This window comes from Nyctereutes procyonoides, unplaced genomic scaffold (genome assembly GCF_905146905.1).
Source record: "Nyctereutes procyonoides isolate TBG_1078 unplaced genomic scaffold, NYPRO_anot_genome, whole genome shotgun sequence".
Classification (NCBI taxonomy): Eukaryota; Metazoa; Chordata; class Mammalia; order Carnivora; family Canidae; genus Nyctereutes; species Nyctereutes procyonoides.
The window spans coordinates 6,844,971-6,863,392 of record NW_026575140.1 but is presented as its reverse complement, the minus strand read 5'-3'; the positions used below and the strand labels follow the sequence as shown (position 1 = coordinate 6,863,392).

The 18,422-nt window shown below is 55.8% G+C and overlaps 2 protein-coding genes across 13 annotated transcripts; one reads left to right on the top strand and one right to left on the bottom strand.

The window, feature by feature from the left end:
- Positions 1 to 234: 234 nt before the first annotated feature.
- Positions 235 to 12,204, top strand: LOC129497107 (uncharacterized). Of its 8 annotated transcripts, XM_055305672.1 has the most exons (8): positions 235 to 461; positions 4,387 to 4,463; positions 8,692 to 9,021; positions 10,078 to 10,293; positions 10,366 to 10,566; positions 10,778 to 10,995; positions 11,080 to 11,191; positions 11,499 to 11,719. In XM_055305672.1, exons 1-8 carry the CDS (start codon positions 290 to 292, stop codon positions 11,628 to 11,630), a joined length of 1,458 nt encoding a protein of 485 aa, XP_055161647.1. In that variant the 5' UTR covers positions 235 to 289; the 3' UTR covers positions 11,631 to 11,719. The 8 variants fall into 8 exon arrangements, with proteins under 8 accessions (XP_055161647.1, XP_055161648.1, XP_055161644.1 ...); XM_055305673.1 differs by lacking the exon at positions 235 to 461 and having other exon boundaries at positions 4,197 to 4,463; XM_055305669.1 differs by lacking the exons at positions 235 to 461; positions 4,387 to 4,463 and adding an exon at positions 12,118 to 12,204 and having other exon boundaries at positions 5,268 to 9,021; positions 11,499 to 11,561.
- A 1,548-nt stretch (positions 12,205 to 13,752) lies between these two features.
- On the bottom strand, positions 13,753 to 18,419 carry ELMO3 (engulfment and cell motility 3). 5 transcript variants are annotated; one of them, XM_055305637.1, is made up of 20 exons: positions 18,033 to 18,419; positions 17,873 to 17,913; positions 17,680 to 17,752; positions 17,420 to 17,470; positions 17,100 to 17,269; positions 16,915 to 17,014; positions 16,660 to 16,811; positions 16,494 to 16,572; positions 16,305 to 16,355; positions 16,093 to 16,215; positions 15,866 to 15,997; positions 15,668 to 15,769; positions 15,457 to 15,565; positions 15,212 to 15,348; positions 14,952 to 15,115; positions 14,725 to 14,837; positions 14,531 to 14,635; positions 14,357 to 14,439; positions 14,173 to 14,259; positions 13,753 to 14,086 (listed from the first exon to the last, which is right to left on the bottom strand). In XM_055305637.1, the coding sequence occupies exons 1-20, from the start codon at positions 18,108 to 18,110 to the stop codon at positions 13,874 to 13,876; spliced, it is 2,163 nt and encodes a 720-aa protein (XP_055161612.1). In that variant the 5' UTR covers positions 18,111 to 18,419; the 3' UTR covers positions 13,753 to 13,873. The 5 variants fall into 5 exon arrangements, with proteins under 5 accessions (XP_055161612.1, XP_055161610.1, XP_055161611.1 ...); XM_055305635.1 differs by having other exon boundaries at positions 16,305 to 16,572; XM_055305636.1 differs by having other exon boundaries at positions 14,770 to 14,837; positions 16,305 to 16,572.
- Positions 18,420 to 18,422: the final 3 nt, after the last annotated feature.

The following is an 18,422-nucleotide window of genomic DNA, read 5'->3' as shown; positions in this document are numbered from 1 at the left end:
TGCCATTTTACAGATTAGAAAAAGAAAGGCTCAGAGAGGTCAGTTGATAGAGTAAGGATTTGAACTAGCTTTACCTGGTCTTAATGCCCAGGCTCTTTTTACCAAACTGAGTGGGAAGTTTGCTTTTTATCAGTCTGTACAAACCTGCATCCAGGCAGGGCTCGGGAATGGTTTGTTCACAATAAAGATGCTCAGAGGCTGGAGAGCCAAGTGAAGACCCCATGAAGCTTAGGATTCAAGATGAACTAGATAGAAGCCAGTGTCTCAGTGCCCTTAGAGTGATGGTACTATGAACTGGAGATGGTTCCAAAGGCCCCCAGTTCTAACAGTTCCCAATGCCCTCTGTCTTTTCCCCTCAGATGCTCACATATATTCTGATCTTCCTGCCTCTGTCAGATCAGAAAGAGGCCTCCCTCGTGAGTCGGGCTTGGTACTCTGCAGCCCAGAATGCCCTTCGGGAGGTAAGGTGGCCACCCTCACCTGGCCCATTCTCAGTTGTATCTCACTTCAGTTTGCCCACGGCCCTGCTTATACATCGTCCATTCATTCATCCATTCATAGACATACATTACATTCATACACTTGACTCTGGGTACAGTGCCTGGACTCTACAGATGAGTAAGACATAGTCCCCTACCCCAGTGAAGGAGAAAGACAAGGACATGAGTGACCATGATATCATGTGCTTGATGCTGTGACACGAATTATGGGTGCCACTAGAACAGGAAGAAGGACATCTAGAGGAGACCAGCAGCATCAGGGAAGGCTTCCTGATGGGATAGGATGAGGGTGAAGGTTGGTCTTCCAGCACTGATGACAGCACAGGTAAAGGCACCAAGATGTGAAATATGAAATAGTTCTGGTAACAACCACACAAGTTCCATATGACTAGAACTAAAATGTGTGTAGAAGTGATGGGAGATGAGGCCAGAGAGGGGTCAAACCAAAGGCTGGCACTAGTGCTAAGGCTCCATCCTGATGACCATCACGCAGCCTTTAAAGGAATGTTAAGGCAGGGGAGTGATATGATGTGATGTGTCTTAGAACTCTGCCATGCTGAATGGACTGGAGAGGGTGAGTCAGGGTGTGGGGAGACAGCCCAGCTAGGAGATGAACGTACACATCTGTGACAGTTTGAAGGGCAAGCAGTGACAGCTCCTTGTTTTCATTTTGACCTCTTTAATTACTCCTGAGTTTTCTCATTAGCTGTATTTCCCTCTCTTGTTTATTCATGGTTTTTATCCATTTAACCGTTGGCATCTTCGTATTTTTTTTTATCAGTTTGTATGAACCTTTTATACATTAAAGAGATGAATCTTTCAGATACTTATTGAAACATATTCCTAATATATTTGCCTTTGTATTTGATTTGTAGATACATACTTATTTCTGAGATACAGAGGTTAAATTTCTATGTTGTTGATTCTGAATATCTTTTGCTTTCTTATTTCTTCCATTGCTTTTTAAACTTAGAGACCCCTTACCTCTTCAGTGATTCAATGTTCAATGTACACTCAAATTTCTCTTCCTTTTTTTTTCTTACTTAGACTCAATTTTTTAGAGAGGTTTTAGGTTCACAACAAAATTGTTTATTCTGTTTAATGGCTTGAATTTTTATAGTAATTTTTAATTGGTGAAATTTATTTTGATTTATGCTCTGAGGTAAGAAGCTAAACTGATGAGTTTTCAAATAGCCCTAATACCATTTACATATAATCTTCCTCTTTCCTGCTGTGTTGGACTCCTCCTCTGTCATATATTAAATGTGTGTATAAAAGTAGGGTCTGTTGTCACGTTATCTATCTAATGTCACTGAGCTTAGTGTCTAAAGAAATTTGATTTGGACTTGTTGAAAATTTGAAGTATGAGGCATCTAGATGGTGAGAGGCAGTTGGTTGTTGGATTTCTGAGTGAAGAATTCAAGAGAAGGGTCTAGATATTAAATACAGAGTTGGGTATCATTAAAGAATGAGGGGAGGTTGAAACCATGGATCTAAGTCACATCTCCCAGGAAGCACATGAAAAGCCATAGGAACAGCAAGTCACAGAATACCCCAGAGGAGTACACCAGTCCAAGGGCATGGGAAGGAGGAGGCACCTACAGAAGAGATGCCAGGGATCTAAAGTGGAGAGCTTTACAGGACTGAGTGCATGACTAACAGTGCCAAATCCCATGAAGAGTCCAGAAAATAAAGAACGGATATTGTCCATGATGTCTGAGGTCCAGGGAGGTCCCCAGTGACTTCAGCAACATTTGACATCTGGGGGGAAAAGCCAGGAAGGTGGAAGAGTGAATGAGATAAGAAGGGACATATAGAAAATGACCTCTTTTGCAAGAAATTTCCCCAGGAGAGGAAGGAAATAAATAGGGCAATAATGAGAGGTTGAGGGGATTCAACAAAGAATTTTCAATGGGAGAAATCTCAAATGTGTTCATATGCTGAGGAGAATCATAGAGGAGGGGTGAATGTGAATGCATGAAGAAGAGACGTGAGAAATAGAGGATGCCACCTGAGGTAATACAAGGCCTGGTCTTGGATAGGGTGGAGAGGATGTCACCTCTCCTGCGCAGGACATGGAGAGGTGGGAGCGGCAGTGTGGCACGGTTTGCTGAGGAAGTCCCTCTGAGGTTTGTGGCCTCTTTGCTGGGCAAATTTGGAGGCCACATTGTCTTAGGGGAGGAAGAAGAGAGGTAGAGGCCAGAGTCTCAACACAGAGGCTTGGAATATTCACAGGGCAGAAGGGCAAGTTACCAGAGCTGCTCACAGAGGCCTCACTCACTCAGATGGATGCTGCCTGTCTGTGCCTCACCCTGTGCACAGCACTTGAGAGTTGGTAGTAAGAGGGAGGTAAGCACAAGCCAAAAGGAGTGAGTAGGGGTACCACACTCAAAGTCCTGTGTAGCACACGGGGGATGGAGAGAAGATTTAGGAAAGACTTCATGGAGAAGGGGATGCTTGTGCTGAACCTAGAAAAAAGGAATAAATATTTGCTAAATAGACAAGTAGGAGTAGGTGCCACCCTAGCCCTATGACCAAACAGAAAAAGCAGCCAAGCAGAGGCCTGGCAGCATAAGACAACCATCAGAAGCTGCCGTTCCCAGAGCCAGGGCTGGGGAGGAAGGGGGCGGGCAAGGGTAAGCTGGAGCTCTTGAAGTTGGCAGGGCTCCAGTGCTGCAGGGCTCCAGCCCGCGGAGGAGAGAATCATCAGGGGGTTGAAGAGCACAGTTTGCCTTCTGTAAGAATCATCTGGTGACAGTACCAAGGCTAGATTGGAGCCAGAAAGACCTGGAGCCAGGACCCTCAGAAGAGGAAACTGCTATAATGTATTTCTGAGAGACAATACCAGAACCTGAACTAAGGCAAGAGGGAGACCCTGGGAGCCGGGGGACAGGCTGCAGTGTCTTGGGGAGATGAGATGCAAGGGACTTTGGTCACTGGGTGTGCAGAGTAAGGGAGGGTCTAGAATGGCTCCCCAATCTCTGACTTTGGTGACCTGGTAGAGGGCACTGAGAGTTTAGGAGAAGGGGCAGCGCCAGGGGACAAGACAGTGAATTCAGATGTGTGTTGCCTCCGTGTATCTGGCAAGTTCCCTCAGGTTCCCAGGGTCTGCGTTCTGGAAAAAAGATGTGGACTGCAAATAAGTAGTTGGAATGGGATGAAGTGCAGTCTACCAGGGTGCACGTGAGGGCAACGGATAGTGTGGGCATGTGTGTGCATGTGTGGTGGGGTGGAAAGTACCCCTTTGGTGGAGCTCACTCCTCTGTGGATTGGGTCCCTCTCTTCTTTGGTGGCCCCAAAAGAGGCTGATGGGGAGCAGGCAAGAAGATAGGAGAGCCAGGCAGGCAGAACCATGGAATCCCCAGTGGAAGATAGCACGGGGGAGATTGGCCATCTGTAGGAGGTGGTGTGGAAGAAAGGATACTCGTGGGAGGCCTACAGAGGAGCCCCCAAATGTTGATGACCGTGCTTGCGGGGAGCTGTTGCCAGGAATGAGAGATTCTGTGGGGGCAGTGATGGAGGGGTGAGTGGGTGAGGCAAGAGGTAACAAGGTGGCTGCATGCTATGGGCGTGCCAAGAGGCCTGAGTGCCGAGGAAAGGGGAGAAGCAGGAGTGGTGAGAAGAGAGGGTGTAGGACCAATGGAGGCCTTTTGTTAGTTATGACTCCGGGGTATCTGTAAACTGAGGAAGGAGCAGTGAACGGCAGGGACTGTGGGTTCCTATAGGAGAAGGTGGGGGCAGGTCCAGTAAGTGGAGAAAAGGGGATTAGGAGAGCAGGAGAAGGAAGATTAGTTAGGATGGGTCCTGCCGGGAGCTGGCTGGTAGATGTGAGCAGGGCAAAGGGAGTGTCTTCTCACATGGTGGCTTTGGCTTCTTTTTGAAACAGAACAGGTCTTCTCTGTGAAGGTCGAAGGTTGGAGTAAGGGGAGGATGCCACCTTTGCATCAGGGACTGGAGAGAATGGTGAGCTTGGAGAGAAACCTTGAGGGGGATAAGAGAGCCAGGGGTGGAGGTGGCAGGGGGGGAGGCAAGAGGGGAGTCTGTGGCTTCCACAAATGAGTTCTGTACCCCCAGCACAAACTAAGAGGAGGCAGCGGTTCCATAATGCCTTGCGGGGGGAGGGTACAGGGCAAGAAGAAGGGGCACAGCAGCATGGCAGGGGCAGGGCCACAGGACCCCAAAGGGAGGTGATCAGGGGAGAGGTTCTTGGAGTCCAGCAAAGAATGAGAGGGCAGGAGTAGCAAAGTGGGCAGTCGGTAGTAGACTGGCATAGGATAAGAGAGTGAGGACGAGGAGGCCAGGGTCAGAGTCCAAGACCGTAGAGTCTACCATGTTGGCACCGGGGCTGCTCCAGCTAACCGTGAGCTCTAGATGGGATGTCGACTGGGCTGGGAGCACTGGAAGGCCAGGCCATGGGTACATGGCACCTAGGGCTCTGCTGACATCCCACCACCACCACGCCCCAGAGAGTAGTTTATAGAACTTATTGGCAGGAGCCATCTCCCAGGGCCCAGATGGTAAGGAAGTAGTGCCCCCTGCTAGTAGGTGCTACCAAAGATTCTGGCTCACCAAGGCATGGCTGGGGTTTAGGCCTCACCAGGCCAGGCGAGGGTGCTGGACTGGTGATTTCTTATTCTCTGTGACTTGCCCCCACTTAAGCATATTTTTTCTCAAATAAGAAAGTAGATAAGGGAATTCCCCTCCCCCCGCCGCCACTGCACACACCCAGGCTCTGCGCATTTTGGGGAGAGCCCTGGTTGTCTGCTCCTGGGCTGGTCACCGTGAAGAAGCTCTGGACCACTCAGCTTCTGCCCTCCACTGCCTTCTCCTACCTGGGGGATTTATAAAGGGCCAGCGGAGCCACTGGAAATGACCCCAAGGTCTAACTCTTCTCTAGAGACTAAAGCCCATGGGTGCCTGGGCCTACATTTTCTTTTGTTCTCCAGAAGAAAATATATGATTCCTGTGCCAGCAGATAGGACAGCCATTCCTCTATCAGATGGCTTTCCAAGTCTGCACACAAGCCCACAGTCTCAGCTCAGGGCTTCACAAGGTACAATGAAATCCTGGCCTCTCACAGTCAAGGGATGTGTGTCCCTCTTAGCAGATTTAGGGCACTTCCCAAATGACTTGGTATTTACTCTTAGGAGGCCAGCATTGGGAAAGGAGGGAGAGGGGGGCTGGTTGGCTCCTCTGTGGACAGGGCAGCTGAAGCTAGAGCTTACAGTCCTCCTTTGGACCTCTAGAAGCATCTTCCTTGGGCCTAGGAAGGGCCCTCCTACACTGGGGCCAATGACCACAACTCAGCAGCCTCCTCCTTCTGCTGTTCTGCTCCCCACAGATGATCGGTATCCCGAAAGGGCTGCTCCTGGGCGCCTGCACTTGGAGTCCAGGGCAGACCACCTGGATGATGCCTTAGAGGCTGTCCCTTCCCCATAGAAAACAGTGGGGAGCAGGGAGGCAGTCTCAAATCTCAACACACACTCTCATACATCTCCCAACAGCTGCTGGAAAGCCTTTAGACCAAACTCTGCCCCTACATTTGGGGGGTTTTCCTGCCACCAGTCAGCCCTGGACTTGGACTCTAGGCTGATGGCCGGTGCTCCCCCACTCAGCTGCTCATCTACCTTGTTCGTAGGGAGGCAGTGGGAGAGGGGAGAACAAGACATTCCTGGCCCCCATGGCTCAGGAAGGAAGGAAATGAAGGACTGTGGTTGCTGGAGCGTGTGGGGGGAGGGACACAACATGATGGCAGGGGTGGCGCTGCCTCAGCAACCAGCAACGGGCCCTGTCTTGCACTTGCAGCCACAGCTCACTCTCCATCATCACACTGGCCCCTCGGTCTCAGGGCCTGGAAACAGCTGGAGGTCGGCTTTACCCCTCCTTCTAAAACCTTTCCTCCCAGATCTTTGCCTCGCCTTGAATCACCTTCCCCGCCCACTGGGATCTTCTCACTCTCCCTAAATCTGAGAGAGGGACCCAGGCCCTTGCGGTTCCCACTAGTCCGCTGCCTCCCAGCGTCCACGAGGGGGAGCTGTGGGAAGTGTTCCTCTCTTTCACAAGGACCACATCCCGGGATGGGGTCTGGACAGAGAGCCTGGTTTGAGCCCTGATTCCTGTGGAAGCTGGCAGAAGCTGACCCCCATTTCTTCCCACACGTTCTTTCCCATGATGGCAGCTATAGGAGCTGCTTCTCTCCATTGCAGAAGTCAGCCTGGTTTCTCCACGCAGGAATGGGATTCCTGTGTCTTCCTGGGAGAATCGTGTTGATAAGTATCTTGCAGGAGTGCATATTATGTGTCATTTCTACCTTTCTGAATCCCTTTTGATGACGTTCTGTGGGGTAGAATCAGGGAGCATTAGCTTGTTATTGCAGGGACTGACAGGACAGATATTTTAGAGAGCTTCTTTTCCTGCATCAGGATCATGTTGATACATTAAAACAAGAGCCTTTAGTACCATTTGCCAGCAACCTAGCCATCCATCAAGAGCAGAGGAGAAGCCAAGCCCTCCTCTCCCTCCCCCACACCTGGTATAACTCCCCTCTGGCACAAAATCGCGGAAGGTCCTATGAAAACTGGGATTCCCTAAATTCTTAGACAAGCCAGGCTATCTCCCCAACTTCGCCCTGAGCCCACCTCCAGGCTCCACCCCACACCAGTCATGGATTTCCCACTCTCATTCCTCTGTTCCCCTATAGCAAGGCCAGCCCCACACTCTTGGCACCTCAAGATTCATCCTCTTGAGATCCCACAGAAGTGGGAGGCTTCTCCTTCCTTATCTGGACAGGTAAGACAGACCCTCCAGAGATGAGCCCCAGGGGTCACAAGCACTTCTTGAACTCTGGATCCTGCGGGGCTCACACATGTTGGTACACACATACACAAAACCCCTTTTTGCAAACATTCATGTGGCTGAGATACTAAGGCCACCAGGGGATCTAGGGCTCACTGCCTGACCTAGGCCTCTGGCACCTGGGCCACCCACAGTCTTGGTGAGTGACAAGTGCTTTGCTTCTAACTGCCTTCAGCTGTTCTGAGGGCTATTTATATTCTCTTGAAAAAGTGAGGGAGGCTGGTTGCTTAGTTAATGCTGAGCTCTGACTCCCTGGAGTGGGAGCTGAGCCCATGGGTCTCAGGGCACCTTTTGAAAGTCCCAAAGTTTGGGATCCAGCATACTTAGTCCTTCTGCCCCCTAGCGGCTTTTCTGGCTCTCCTCCAGGCTATCCCAACCCCCTATACCCAGCAGGCCAGCTCTCTACCCTGTCCCTGCTCCTCTGTAGGCATCCAGTCCCATCCATCGCTAACATTCTTGCCCTCCCCTCACAGGCATCCCCTTTGAGCCCCAGAGTGACTCATCTTCCCCCTTCCCACCAGCACCCCCTCAACCACACACGACACTGCACACCACAGTGGGTCCCCATTGTGACAGGGCCCTTTCCTGACCTGCGAGTGACTGGCCACCAGACCTGATGGCCAATATCCTCTGAGGCCAGAGGGCTAACCCCCATCCTGCTGCCATCCCTTAGACAAATGTGCAGTACAACATCCCTGTGTCCTCTGCCTCCCTTCCGGCCATCAAGAGCCTGGGCCTCAGGGGCATCACGTGTGTCGGCCTGACCAACCTGGGTGGCTCGCCAGCTTCGCATCAGGTGCTGGAGGCTGTGGCCTACCACCTGGGCCCGCATCTGCAGAGCTTGTGCCTCAGTGGGGGTAACCCCACAGAGGCGTCCTTTGTAGCCTTGGTCCTGGGCTGCCCGGCCCTGCGTATCCTTGACCTCAGTGGCTGCAACAGCCTCTTCCTATCGGGCATGCCGATAGCTCAGCCCAAGACGGCGCAGCTGGTCCAGCAGGTGTGGAGTGGCCTCCATGAGCTCAACTTGGCTGGCCTGTGGGACCTGACTGACCTCAGTTTCAGCCGGTTCCGCCACTGTGCCCCCAACCTGGAGCGCCTCTCCTTGGCCTACTGTCACCTCACCTTTGAGCTAGGCCCAGCCCAGGGCTCTCTTGGCCCCCAAGACTTCTCCTGCTCCCAACCCTCCTTCCACAACCTGCTGCAATTTGTGAAGGAAAGGGCTGGTAGGCTATGCGGCCTGGACCTGAGTGGTACCGGCTTGCTCCCCAAGGCTGCCAAGGCCCTGGCTCAGGTGGCCGGGCTGCAGCTGAAGGAGCTGAGCCTGCGTGCCTGCCAGGACCTCTCCACAGGGGCTGTGGCTGCCCTTTGCCGTCTGCAATCAGGCCTGACCTCCCTGGACCTCAGTGGCTGCTCAGAACTGGCTGACGGGGCTCTCCTGGCCATCAGCTGCGGCCTGGCGTGCCTGCAGTGCCTCCGCCTGAGGAAGCTGCAGCGGCTGACGGACACTGGATGCACAGCCCTGGGGGCCCTGCAGGAGCTGCACAGCCTGAACTTGGCAGAGTGTGGCCGGGTGAGCGGGTGGGGCCTGGCCCGGGCCCTGGGCTCAGGGCGCAAAGCTCCAGCCCCCTTCGCCTCCCTCAGCCTGGCCTACTGCTCCTCACTCAAGGTGAGCCCGTCATCCCCTCCTTTCCCTCCTCGGGGCTGGGGAAGCTACAACTGCAGCAGCGAGGAGGCATTGCCCCGTGTTGATGGCCAGGGAACAGCAGTGAGAACTGGGCTAAGGACACGGGGAGAGGAGCCTGGACGGACAGTGCTCCTGTCAGCATCCTCCCCTCAGCCCCTACTGTGGGCCCGGATAGAGGGAGGACTAAGGGGACCCGGCTGGCCCAGCCCACAAGCCGGCACACACCTCCTGCACCAGGTGCTTGGAGACCCCTGTAAGTCCCCTGGGAAGGAGGACTGCCAGCGGGTGTTCCGGAGGCAGGGAGGGCACGAGGGGGCTCTGTGGGGAATGGCTACTGAGGTTACCCAAGGAGGTTGCTCCACAGGTCTGACCAAGGTAATGTGACCTGCAAGTCACGATCATTTGTTGGCTGCAGCCAGTTCCTTCAGTAGGGCTCAGCCCTGTCCCCCTGGGCAGTGTCCCTAACTTGGCAATGTCAGTCTCTCCCTCTTTAGTGGATGGTTTCTTCAGCCTCTCAATGTGCCCAGGGCATTCCCAACCTAAAAGCCGTCCCTCGTCCCTCGTCCCTCGGTCTTTCCTCCACAGGCACTCCTCTTGCCTTGCCCCACCCCGTCTTCCCATTAGCACCAGGCGTCTCAGCTGCTCTCCCTGGGGCCCTGTGTTCTTGTGTCTCTTACTTCTTTATGAACCAGCTTCCTCTACTCTGCCCTTAGCTGGGGCTCCTGGCAGGTGCAGCCCTACCCCCACAGTGACCTCACAGTTCTGCTTCAAATTCTAGAGGGAGCACATCTGATTGGCTCAGCTAGGTCAGATGTCCATGATGGTCCAATAAGCTGTGGTCAGAGGGCTGCCTCAGCGCACGGCTCCAGCCAGGTCTGGGAGCACAGACGGGGCAGGTTCTTCAGAAACTTGCACCTGCATCCTTCCCGCCCCAGCCTATCTAGGCTTCAGTCCTCCAGCAAACTCCTCCTGGTGTCCCCCCACCACCACCCTTTGCCACCTGCCCATTGCTGTCTCCCCTCTCCACTTCCCTCCTAGGATGCCTCAGTATACTCCCTCATCCCAGTGCTGGGCCCAAGCCTCAGGGTGCTAGACTTATCCTCCTGTGTGGCCCTCACCAACAGGACCCAGCAGGCCATCCGTGCCTCCCTAACCTACCTGTCAGTCCTGCGCCTGGCCTGGTGCAAGGAGCTCCGAGACTGGGGGCTTCTGGGGCTGGGGGACCCAAGTGACGAACCTACACAGGAGCCCCAGGTACAGGACATGCGAGTGGCGGGGGCCCTGGGCACAGCTGCCTTCCTGCCCCTCCTAAGTATTTTTGTCTAGGAGCATTTGAGGGCCAAACTCAGGAGGAACCTGAAGAGCAGGAGCTTCTTCCCACAGCTACATCAAGAGCTGGAGCATCAAGCCTTGGGCCCCAAGGACCCTTCTCCCCAGCCACAGGGCTCTTCCCTGCTCATGCTGCAGGCCCTGTGGGAGCTGGACCTCACAGCCTGCAGCAAACTAACTGATGCCAGTTTGGCCAAGGTGTGGGGCTGGGGCAGTGGGGGTGGATCGCTGAGGATCTTGGCATTAGACCCAGGCCCAAGTCAACCCACTTCTTGCTTGGAAAACGTTCCATTCTCTTTGGCTTCTGCTACTTCTGGCTTTGCCATTCCTCCGGCTGGGCGTGGGAGAACCTGGAAGGGCCCTGGGGCCCAGTACCATGCTATACCCTTCCACACCCCCATCCTTGCAGGTGCTCCAGTTCCCTGAGCTGAGGCAATTGTCACTGAGCCTATTGCCAGCACTCACGGACAAGGGCTTGGTGGCCGTGGCCAGGGGCTGCCCCAGCTTGGAGCGCTTGGTGCTGAGTCACTGCAGTCTCCTCAGCAACGAGGGCTGGTCCCAGGCAGCCAGCTCCTGGCCTAGGCTGCAGCACCTCAACCTGGCCAGCTGTGGGCAGCTCACAGAACAGTGAGTTGTCTGAGGACGTCACGGTACAGGGGCTGGGCTGGGTCCCCATGCCAGCTCAGGGGCTCATCAGAGGCCTCTCCACAGAACTCTGGATACCGTTGGGCAAGCATGCAAGCAGCTCCGGATGTTAGATGTGGCCATGTGCCCTCGTATCAGCATGGCTGCCGTCAGGTGCTTCCAAGCCCAACTGCCCCAGGTGACCTGCGTCCAGTCCCGCTTCATGGGAGGGGCTGACCTGACCATAACGCTCTAGGCCAGGTCAGCAACCAACCCTGTGCCTCAGCAGAGTCCCCATTCCTGGCCTGTTGACCTGGTTTGATTCAGTGCCTCCTGCCCTCCTCTGCCACATGCCCCCAAAGCCCCTTTCCCAAGCTATAAACCCCTTTCTCTAGGACTAGGGGTAGGACTAATCCAGGGCAGCCCAGCGGGCTTCCTGCCCCACTCTGCCCTATGGCTCAGCAGGAGCCTTTTCCAGCTTTATGTTCCAGCTTTATGTTCCACAGGCCGCTGGAAATGCCAGCTCCTGCTCTCCTGGACAGGCCTGGATCCGGAGGCCAGGCCCACAGGTGGGATGCATCTGGTACTGGGGAAGAGTAGACCTTGTGCCTCTTGCCCTGCCCACTTCTCACACCTAAGGCCTGTGCCTCACCTTGTTCCCTATTAGGAGCTCTCCTGGCCTCTACTAGCACTGAGCTTTAGCAGCCAAGCCACAGACTTTGTTATAAACCCAAACAAAATTAAAAATTCCAAATCTTACCTCCTTGTCTGAAGTTCTCAGACTACAGCCCCTACCCCCCACTTCAGGTGAAGCAGCCCACCCTAGCCCAGGGACAATGTGGAAAAAACACCAGAGGCACGTAGACAATTTCTTCCTTACACCTGACCAAAAGCCCTACAGGTGCCTCCAGCAAGTCTTAACTTCCTCCCCAGTATGGTGAGAGACTAGAAACCTGGATGCCTTTCTCTGCATGAGCCTCCGGGCATGTCCTGCAGCAAAGGCACATCACGAGGAGCACAGTGATTAAGGATGCAGTGAGGCTGTCTTCAGGAAGAAAAAAAGACAGTATCTCTGGGTAGGTCATTGGAGTATCTGTCCACCAACTTTGTCCATCTGTCCCTCAGTTCTAGGAGCACCTAGCACGGCTGCCCAAGTGCCTGCAGACACTGCACTTTATGTGGTGATTCAGAGGTGCCAAAGCTCTCCTAGTCCCCAAGTCAGGTGAGGAGGCAAATTAGCCGACAGACAAGGACAGGCCAGTGCATAGGGTGTGCATAGAGGAACAGTGCCTGGACCTGGGAGCCTAGGAGAGCAAGGAACAGAGCCTGGGAGATCAAGGAAAGACTCAAGGCAGTGAAAAAGGAGAAGGGAAGGAAGAGGGCAATGACAAAGGATGAGGGAAGCACACATGGCAGGCCAGAGGTGGTGCTGGGGAGGACGGGGTGGGTGCCATGGGCTGCAGGGAGGATGCCAGCTTGGAGCCCGCACAGAGAACTCTGCAAGCCACAGGTCTCTTGTTAGACATCCTCAACCACAACATGTCTGCAACCCATCTATCCCAGCTGCTCAGTCAGGTAACTGTGAACATTATCCCGTGGACAACAGAGAGGCACTGAAAAACACAGGATGGGGGTAGTGTGCATGTGAGTGTGTATAACCTGATCAGCTTCGTGTTTGAAAAAGCACTTGGGTACTAAGGACTGCAAGGACAAGACAGGAGGGAGGAAGTCAGATTCTCGCCACGATGCTGGTGGCCTGGACAAGGGAGTGGAGACACTGGGGAGGAAGAACTGATGGTATTGGAAGATTTAACGCATCTGGGATCCCCACGCCTGATTGCCATCTTGAGCTCAATAGCAAGTTTAACTTGAACTATTCCAAGTGTGGTGGGAAGTCTGAACATAAGAGTGGGCATGCTGGGCCCTGGAGGCCTGAGTCAGAAGCGGGTGTGCCTCCAGCACATTCTCCAAAGGAAATGCCATTTCATCAATTTTCAAGGTTAACACTGTTCAAAAAGGTGTGTGTGAAGGTGTTGAGAAAGAGAAGTAATGAGAGGCATGGAGGAGGTCAGAGTGGTGGCAGCTCTCAGCCTGCGCTGTGGGGGACCAGCCTCTGAAACTGACCTCCAGCAGGGCCTAATACCCCCAGCCACTTTTGCCCCCAGGGGCCTTGCCTGTCTGTGGCCCCCACCATATCCATGCTCTGGCAGGAGATCTGAATCAGAACACAAGGCTTCCAGCATTGAATTCCCTCTTGTCATCAGTTCTATCCTCCCACCACCTGGGGACACATTTGGATTCTTGAGTTTGCCGTTCAGCACAAAACAGACCCAGCTTCACATCTGTCCCACAGGCCTCTCATCAAGAGGGCCTCCGAGTCTTGAAAAGGACTCCTGGCAGGGCCAAGCAGGACTGTCAGGAACCTTCTGGAAACTAGGCCCCTGTTAATGTGGCCCAGGAAGGCATGCACTTAGGGCAACACCTGCCACCCTGCCACTTGGCCCTCAGCTGGCTGGTGTGCAGACCATAGGCCATCCCTCTCTGCAGGCCCAGCACGGAGGAAGGCTGAGGATTCCTCCTGTGGAAGGACAATAGGGCCAGCTTGTCTCCAGGCCCTCGTTCAGAACACCAGTCCTTCAACTGCCACTGCCCGGGTTTGTGGCCCCAAGCAGTGACTTTGGCCTGATGCCCCATCTCATTTGCCAGCTCAGTTTGAAGGCAGGCTTGGCCCACAGTCTCAGAACTGGCTGGACACACACCCAAGAGTCAAGCGGACTTTATTTTTGCGGCAGCCTCTGCTGGTCAGGGTGTTGGGCTCCTCCACCCTCCGCCCTTCATGGTCCCCAATGCCAGCAGCTGTGGCCCACAGCCAATCTCACTGTCAGGGTTCCGTGATGCTGCAGTCATAGCAAAAGTTGAAATTGGTGGGGGGTGGAGGGATGGGAGGTGGCTGCTCGGGAATGGGCACGTTCTCCAGCTCCAACAACCGCAGTTTGGTCTCCATTGTCAGCAGCTGTTCCAGGTCCAGCCGAGTCTGCTCACTGCCCATGGGACTGCCTAGCAGGGCACTCAGCCCATCTGTCCACAGGTGGAACTGGGACGGGGCCAGCCCGTGAGGGCTTCCCATCTCTTTCCCTGGCCCGCCCGCCCAAACTGGCTCAGCCTGCCCCAGATACTCACCTCCCGTTTGGATGGGGCAATGAAGTTGAGGTATGCCTCCTCCTCCCCGTGGTCATAGCTGACTGAGAAGGCTAACTCATAGAGATCCTGGGGGAGCCAGGAAGTGGAGAGCACAGAGCGGGGATCAGGGCAGGTGTGGGTGGGAGGTAGGGGAAGGAGCCCCCCCGGCCTCCACTGCACTCACCTTGTTCTGTTTCCCTGAGCCCTTCTCCCGGACATGGGGACAGTCTTTTCCTGTTAGCAGTGCCTTGATATCGGCCACAGGGACTGCAGGAAGAAGGCTGGGTTGACCTCTGGGACCCAGGCGGTCCCGGGACAAGCAAGTGGCTGACCCTGCCCCCTGCCCCGTCCTCCTTACGCTGCTCAGGCAGGCTCTCCAGGGTGGGCGGGCTGGCACCCTCCTCCACATCCCCATACTGCAGCACCTTGTGGTTAGGGGACAGGCAGCAGAACCACAGCTTGTCTATGAGCAGAGAGGAAGAGGGAAGGAATGACGAGAGTGGCCTGACCCCAGCCCAGCTGCTCTCTGGACCCCTCTGCCCACTCAACCACCCTGGCGCCTCCGGCTGCTGATCTTGCGGAAGAGCGTCCCCTCACAGAGGCGGAGCAAACGCTGCTGGCGGATCAGGCCCATGAGCTCTGGCTTCAGCTTCTCCCGTAGCTCCCTGGGCGGGGAGGAAGGTAAGGGGAAGTCTTGCTAACTGGGACTGACCTGGGGCAAGGCATCTGGGGCATGAAGGAAGGGGGGCCAGGACGGGGACCCACTCCCTCCAACTCACAGTATGGGAGGGGCCAGCGTGCCCTCCTGATGGAGCCGCTCTGTCTGCCTCAGCCGCAGCACCTCCCCATAGGGGAGTGCGTTCACCTTGGTTCGGAAAAGCTCCAGGGAGCTGGGCTTCAGGGCCAGAGTGCGGGCCAGCTGCTCCCGCACCACTTGCATGACCTGGAGCCACCAAGTTCAGCTCAGGGCTGTGCTCTGGACCCCTACTCAGAACAGCCCCTTCCCTGGCTCAGGTCTCCTTGCTTCCACCCCATCCACCTTGTCAAAGTCCTCCTGGGTGGCTCGCATCTCCTTCCAGGTCTTATTCAACAGCTGGATGCTCACACAGAAGAGCTCATGGAAACTCTGGTCTTGGCCGAAGAACATGGGTGAAAAGTCCTGGGCTGTTTCGGAGCCTGGAGCAGGGGGGCAGGAGGGGCTCAGGGAGAAAGTGTGTGCAGCCCCTGGCCCTCTCTGCCCTTCCGTCCCCCGTTCCCAGACACGCTGTGCCCAGTCCCACTCACAGGGCTCCCCGACGCGGAGCAGCTCACACAGCAGCACAGTTAGCTGGATGCTGCTCCGGGCAAAGGGGCACTCGTGCTTGTCCTCACGGCTGCTGTTCTCCAACACAAACTGGGGTGGTAGAAAAAGAGAATGGGACAGGGAGCACAGCCAAGGCCATGGGGACCTGCTTAGGTGGGCATCCCGCTGTATCCCACCCACCCTGTTACTGACCCGGCTGTAGGCACTAGGTGCGTGTCTAGAGAAGTAGAGCATGTTGTCCAGGGCCAGCAGGCCAGGGGGCACGCGCTCTAAATCCTGCGCGGGGTTGCTGTTCTGGGGAAGTGGGACAGGCAATAAGGGCCCCAGGCCTCTGGAACAACAGCAGCCCTGTGGTAAGGCAGGGGTAGGGAGCTAGGGAGGGTCGCTCACGGAAAAGCCCAGTTTTCGGAACTCGCGGGCACAGAGGGAACGGCGACGGTCGGCACTTAGCCCAGCACCCAGAGATTCCCCCTCCGACTCAAAGGCAGCCTGGCGGAGGGCCTGCAGCTGCTCCCGCTGTTCCTGGGGTGGTCGTCATGGGATAAGGGGGTGTCAGAATCATAGATTCAAGGCCGTGCTCTAGCTACCCCAGCCTTGTGTACCCCAAAGGCACCCACTGGGCTGTAGGGGTCCAGTGGCGTCCGCATGCGTGGCTCCAGCAGCCCCAATGTAAGGGCCTGAAGTACATACAAATGGTGAGCCATCTCGTCACCCAGTGGTGTTGCGCTATGGATGATATTCTGGAAAAGAACCAGTCCATAAGTGTGAGTGTAGGCTTCCAGGGGGGAGGAAAAGTGGGGAGCGGACTGCCTAGCCCAGTCCTTCCTACCTTATAGATGAACTGGCGGAGGTTTCTCTGCCACAGGTAGTCAAGCATGTGCTGAGATAGGTGGGAAGGGGGCTTAGGTGATTTAACCCCACCATGAACACCCATCCTGCAGTCCCAGGATGGAGCACAGTGACTGCCAGCTCCTGTCCCTGTCCCCACCCCCATCCAGTCACCAGATAGGACACTAACCTTACGTTCAGTGGGGCTGGCCCCCTGTAGCAAGGCTGTCAGCAATGCCATAGCCTTGGTCTGTAGCTGCTGGTTCATCCTGGGGCAAGAAGAGGGCTCAGCTGGCTATTCAGGGTCTGGCTCCACTCCCTTCATCGGTATTCTAACCCCACCTCTAGACACTTACACCTGTAGGTGCACCAGCAGCCTATCCAGTGGCACCTCACTCTTGACCAGCTGGCCCAGAGCAGGGCTGCTCAAGGTCACACTCTCTAGCAGCCTGAGGGCCAGAGGCTGCACAGATGCATCCATCAGGTTCATGTTCACATAGGACACCACCTGTAACAGGGATAGGGATTGTTACCATTTCACCACCATGGAAGGCCAGACCCTGACACCACCCCACTGCCCTCACCTGCTGCCCCTAGAAAAGCCAACCCACCTTCCTAATAAAGGGGATGCTGAGCGTCTCCCAGGACACCATGCCATGTTCCATGAGCTCCAAGAAGGCCCTCAGCGTGAGGGTCAGCACCTCCCCTAAGCTGGGGGCACATCTGGAGTTGAGTAGGGCCAGACCAGGACCCCTAGCCCCACCGTGTCCACCACCCACCACAGTCCTGTGCTCACTCATCCCCATCCTCGATGATAGTGCCTAGTCTCTGAAGCCCATCACGACTGATAACCTCCTGGGCAAAGGTCACATCTGGGGCCAGCAAGACAAGGTGCTGCAGAGTTTCCCGACGCCTTTCACGACTCCCGCTCTGCAGCCCACTCAACAGCCGCTCAGCCTCAAGGTCCTGGCAGGGGTAGGAGAGGTGAGGAGGCTGGGTGGAAGGAGCAGGAACTGGAGGTGTGGGGTCTCAGATGTCCACTAGATGGGGCCCTCCAGAGCGGGGCTAGGCGGCAGAGAAGGGCAGGGAGTGGGATGGGGTCAGGAAGGGCATTACTGGGGCAGTGCTGAGGCACAGGATGCTGCCATTCTTGATCTCTGTGCGGTTCTGGAGAAGATGGAGAGAAAGGGAGAGAAGTCAAGAAGGGCTCCGAGGACTTGTTAATCGGGGTTGTTGGTGAGGGAGTCAGGAAAAGAAAGATCACATTCCAGTGGGATGAGTGAGCAATCAAGATCAGGTGGGTTGGAAGTGAGGGGTATCACACGGTGGGATAGGGGCCTGGAATCAGGGCGTGTGGGGGGTGTGGGGAGACTCACGTTCTCAGTGATGTATCTCCTATGCCCATCAGCAAACTGCAAGGCATAGCGTTCCGAGTGACTCAAGCTCCACCTGCGAGGAGTGGGGAGCGGAGGCTCAGGTAGGTAGAGGGCGCCCCTCCTTCCTGCCTTCCCCTCCCCTCCCCTCCCCTCCCCTACCCTCCCCTCCCCAGCTTGGCTGGCCTGCACTCACGCGTCGCACACCTCCTTCACAACGGCGGCCAGGGGCTTTGCCTGCAAGTGGAGAGGTCACTCGTGGGGCAGATGTGGGGAGGAACCCGGCGGTTCCGAGGGGAAGGGGGCGACCCGGTGGTGGGTGGTGGGATGAATGGAGGCCAGACAGGCCGAGTGACCTGGTCCAGGCGGATGAGCTGCGGGATGGCGTCAGGCTTCTGGACCGCGATCTTCACCACGTTCCGCGGGGGCGCCATGGTCCAGCCGGAGCAGGAGCGCCTGTAGTTTCCAGACCGTCCAACGTCCGGCCAAGGAAGCGCCTGGTCTGGTGCCTCCGAGAACGAGGGTGTCCCTCTGTCCAAGGCCTGGACCCGTGGCCCGCACTCACGGGTCAGGCTCCGGCTCCTGGACAGGGGCCGCGGCCTTCCCAAGGGAGCCGAGACTAGTTCCGGGTTGGAGTCCCGTGGGAAGGCGCCTGCCCTGCCCCGCCCCACCCCGGCAGCCCCGCCCCGCCGCTAGGTGCGCCAGGTGGGGGCGGGGAGGGCGGGATACCGCAACAGCCACACCTC

Coding starts and splice junctions, on each gene's coding strand:
- LOC129497107 (XM_055305666.1), top strand. CDS start 8,311: ATGCCGATAGCTCAGCCCAAGACGGCGCAGCTGGTCCAGCAGGTGTGG. Junction 10,996..11,079: donor TGTGGGCAGCTCACAGAACA/GTGAGTTGTCTG, acceptor GCCTCTCCACAG/AACTCTGGATACCGTTGGGC. Junction 11,192..11,498: donor TCCAAGCCCAACTGCCCCAG/GTGACCTGCGTC, acceptor TATGTTCCACAG/GCCGCTGGAAATGCCAGCTC.
- ELMO3 (XM_055305635.1), bottom strand. CDS start 18,110: ATGGCGCCCCCGCGGAACGTGGTGAAGATCGCGGTCCAGAAGCCTGAC. Junction 17,471..17,679: donor GGAGATACATCACTGAGAAC/GTGAGTCTCCCC, acceptor CATCTTCTCCAG/AACCGCACAGAGATCAAGAA. Junction 15,566..15,667: donor CACCTAGTGCCTACAGCCGG/GTCAGTAACAGG, acceptor CTACCACCCCAG/TTTGTGTTGGAGAACAGCAG.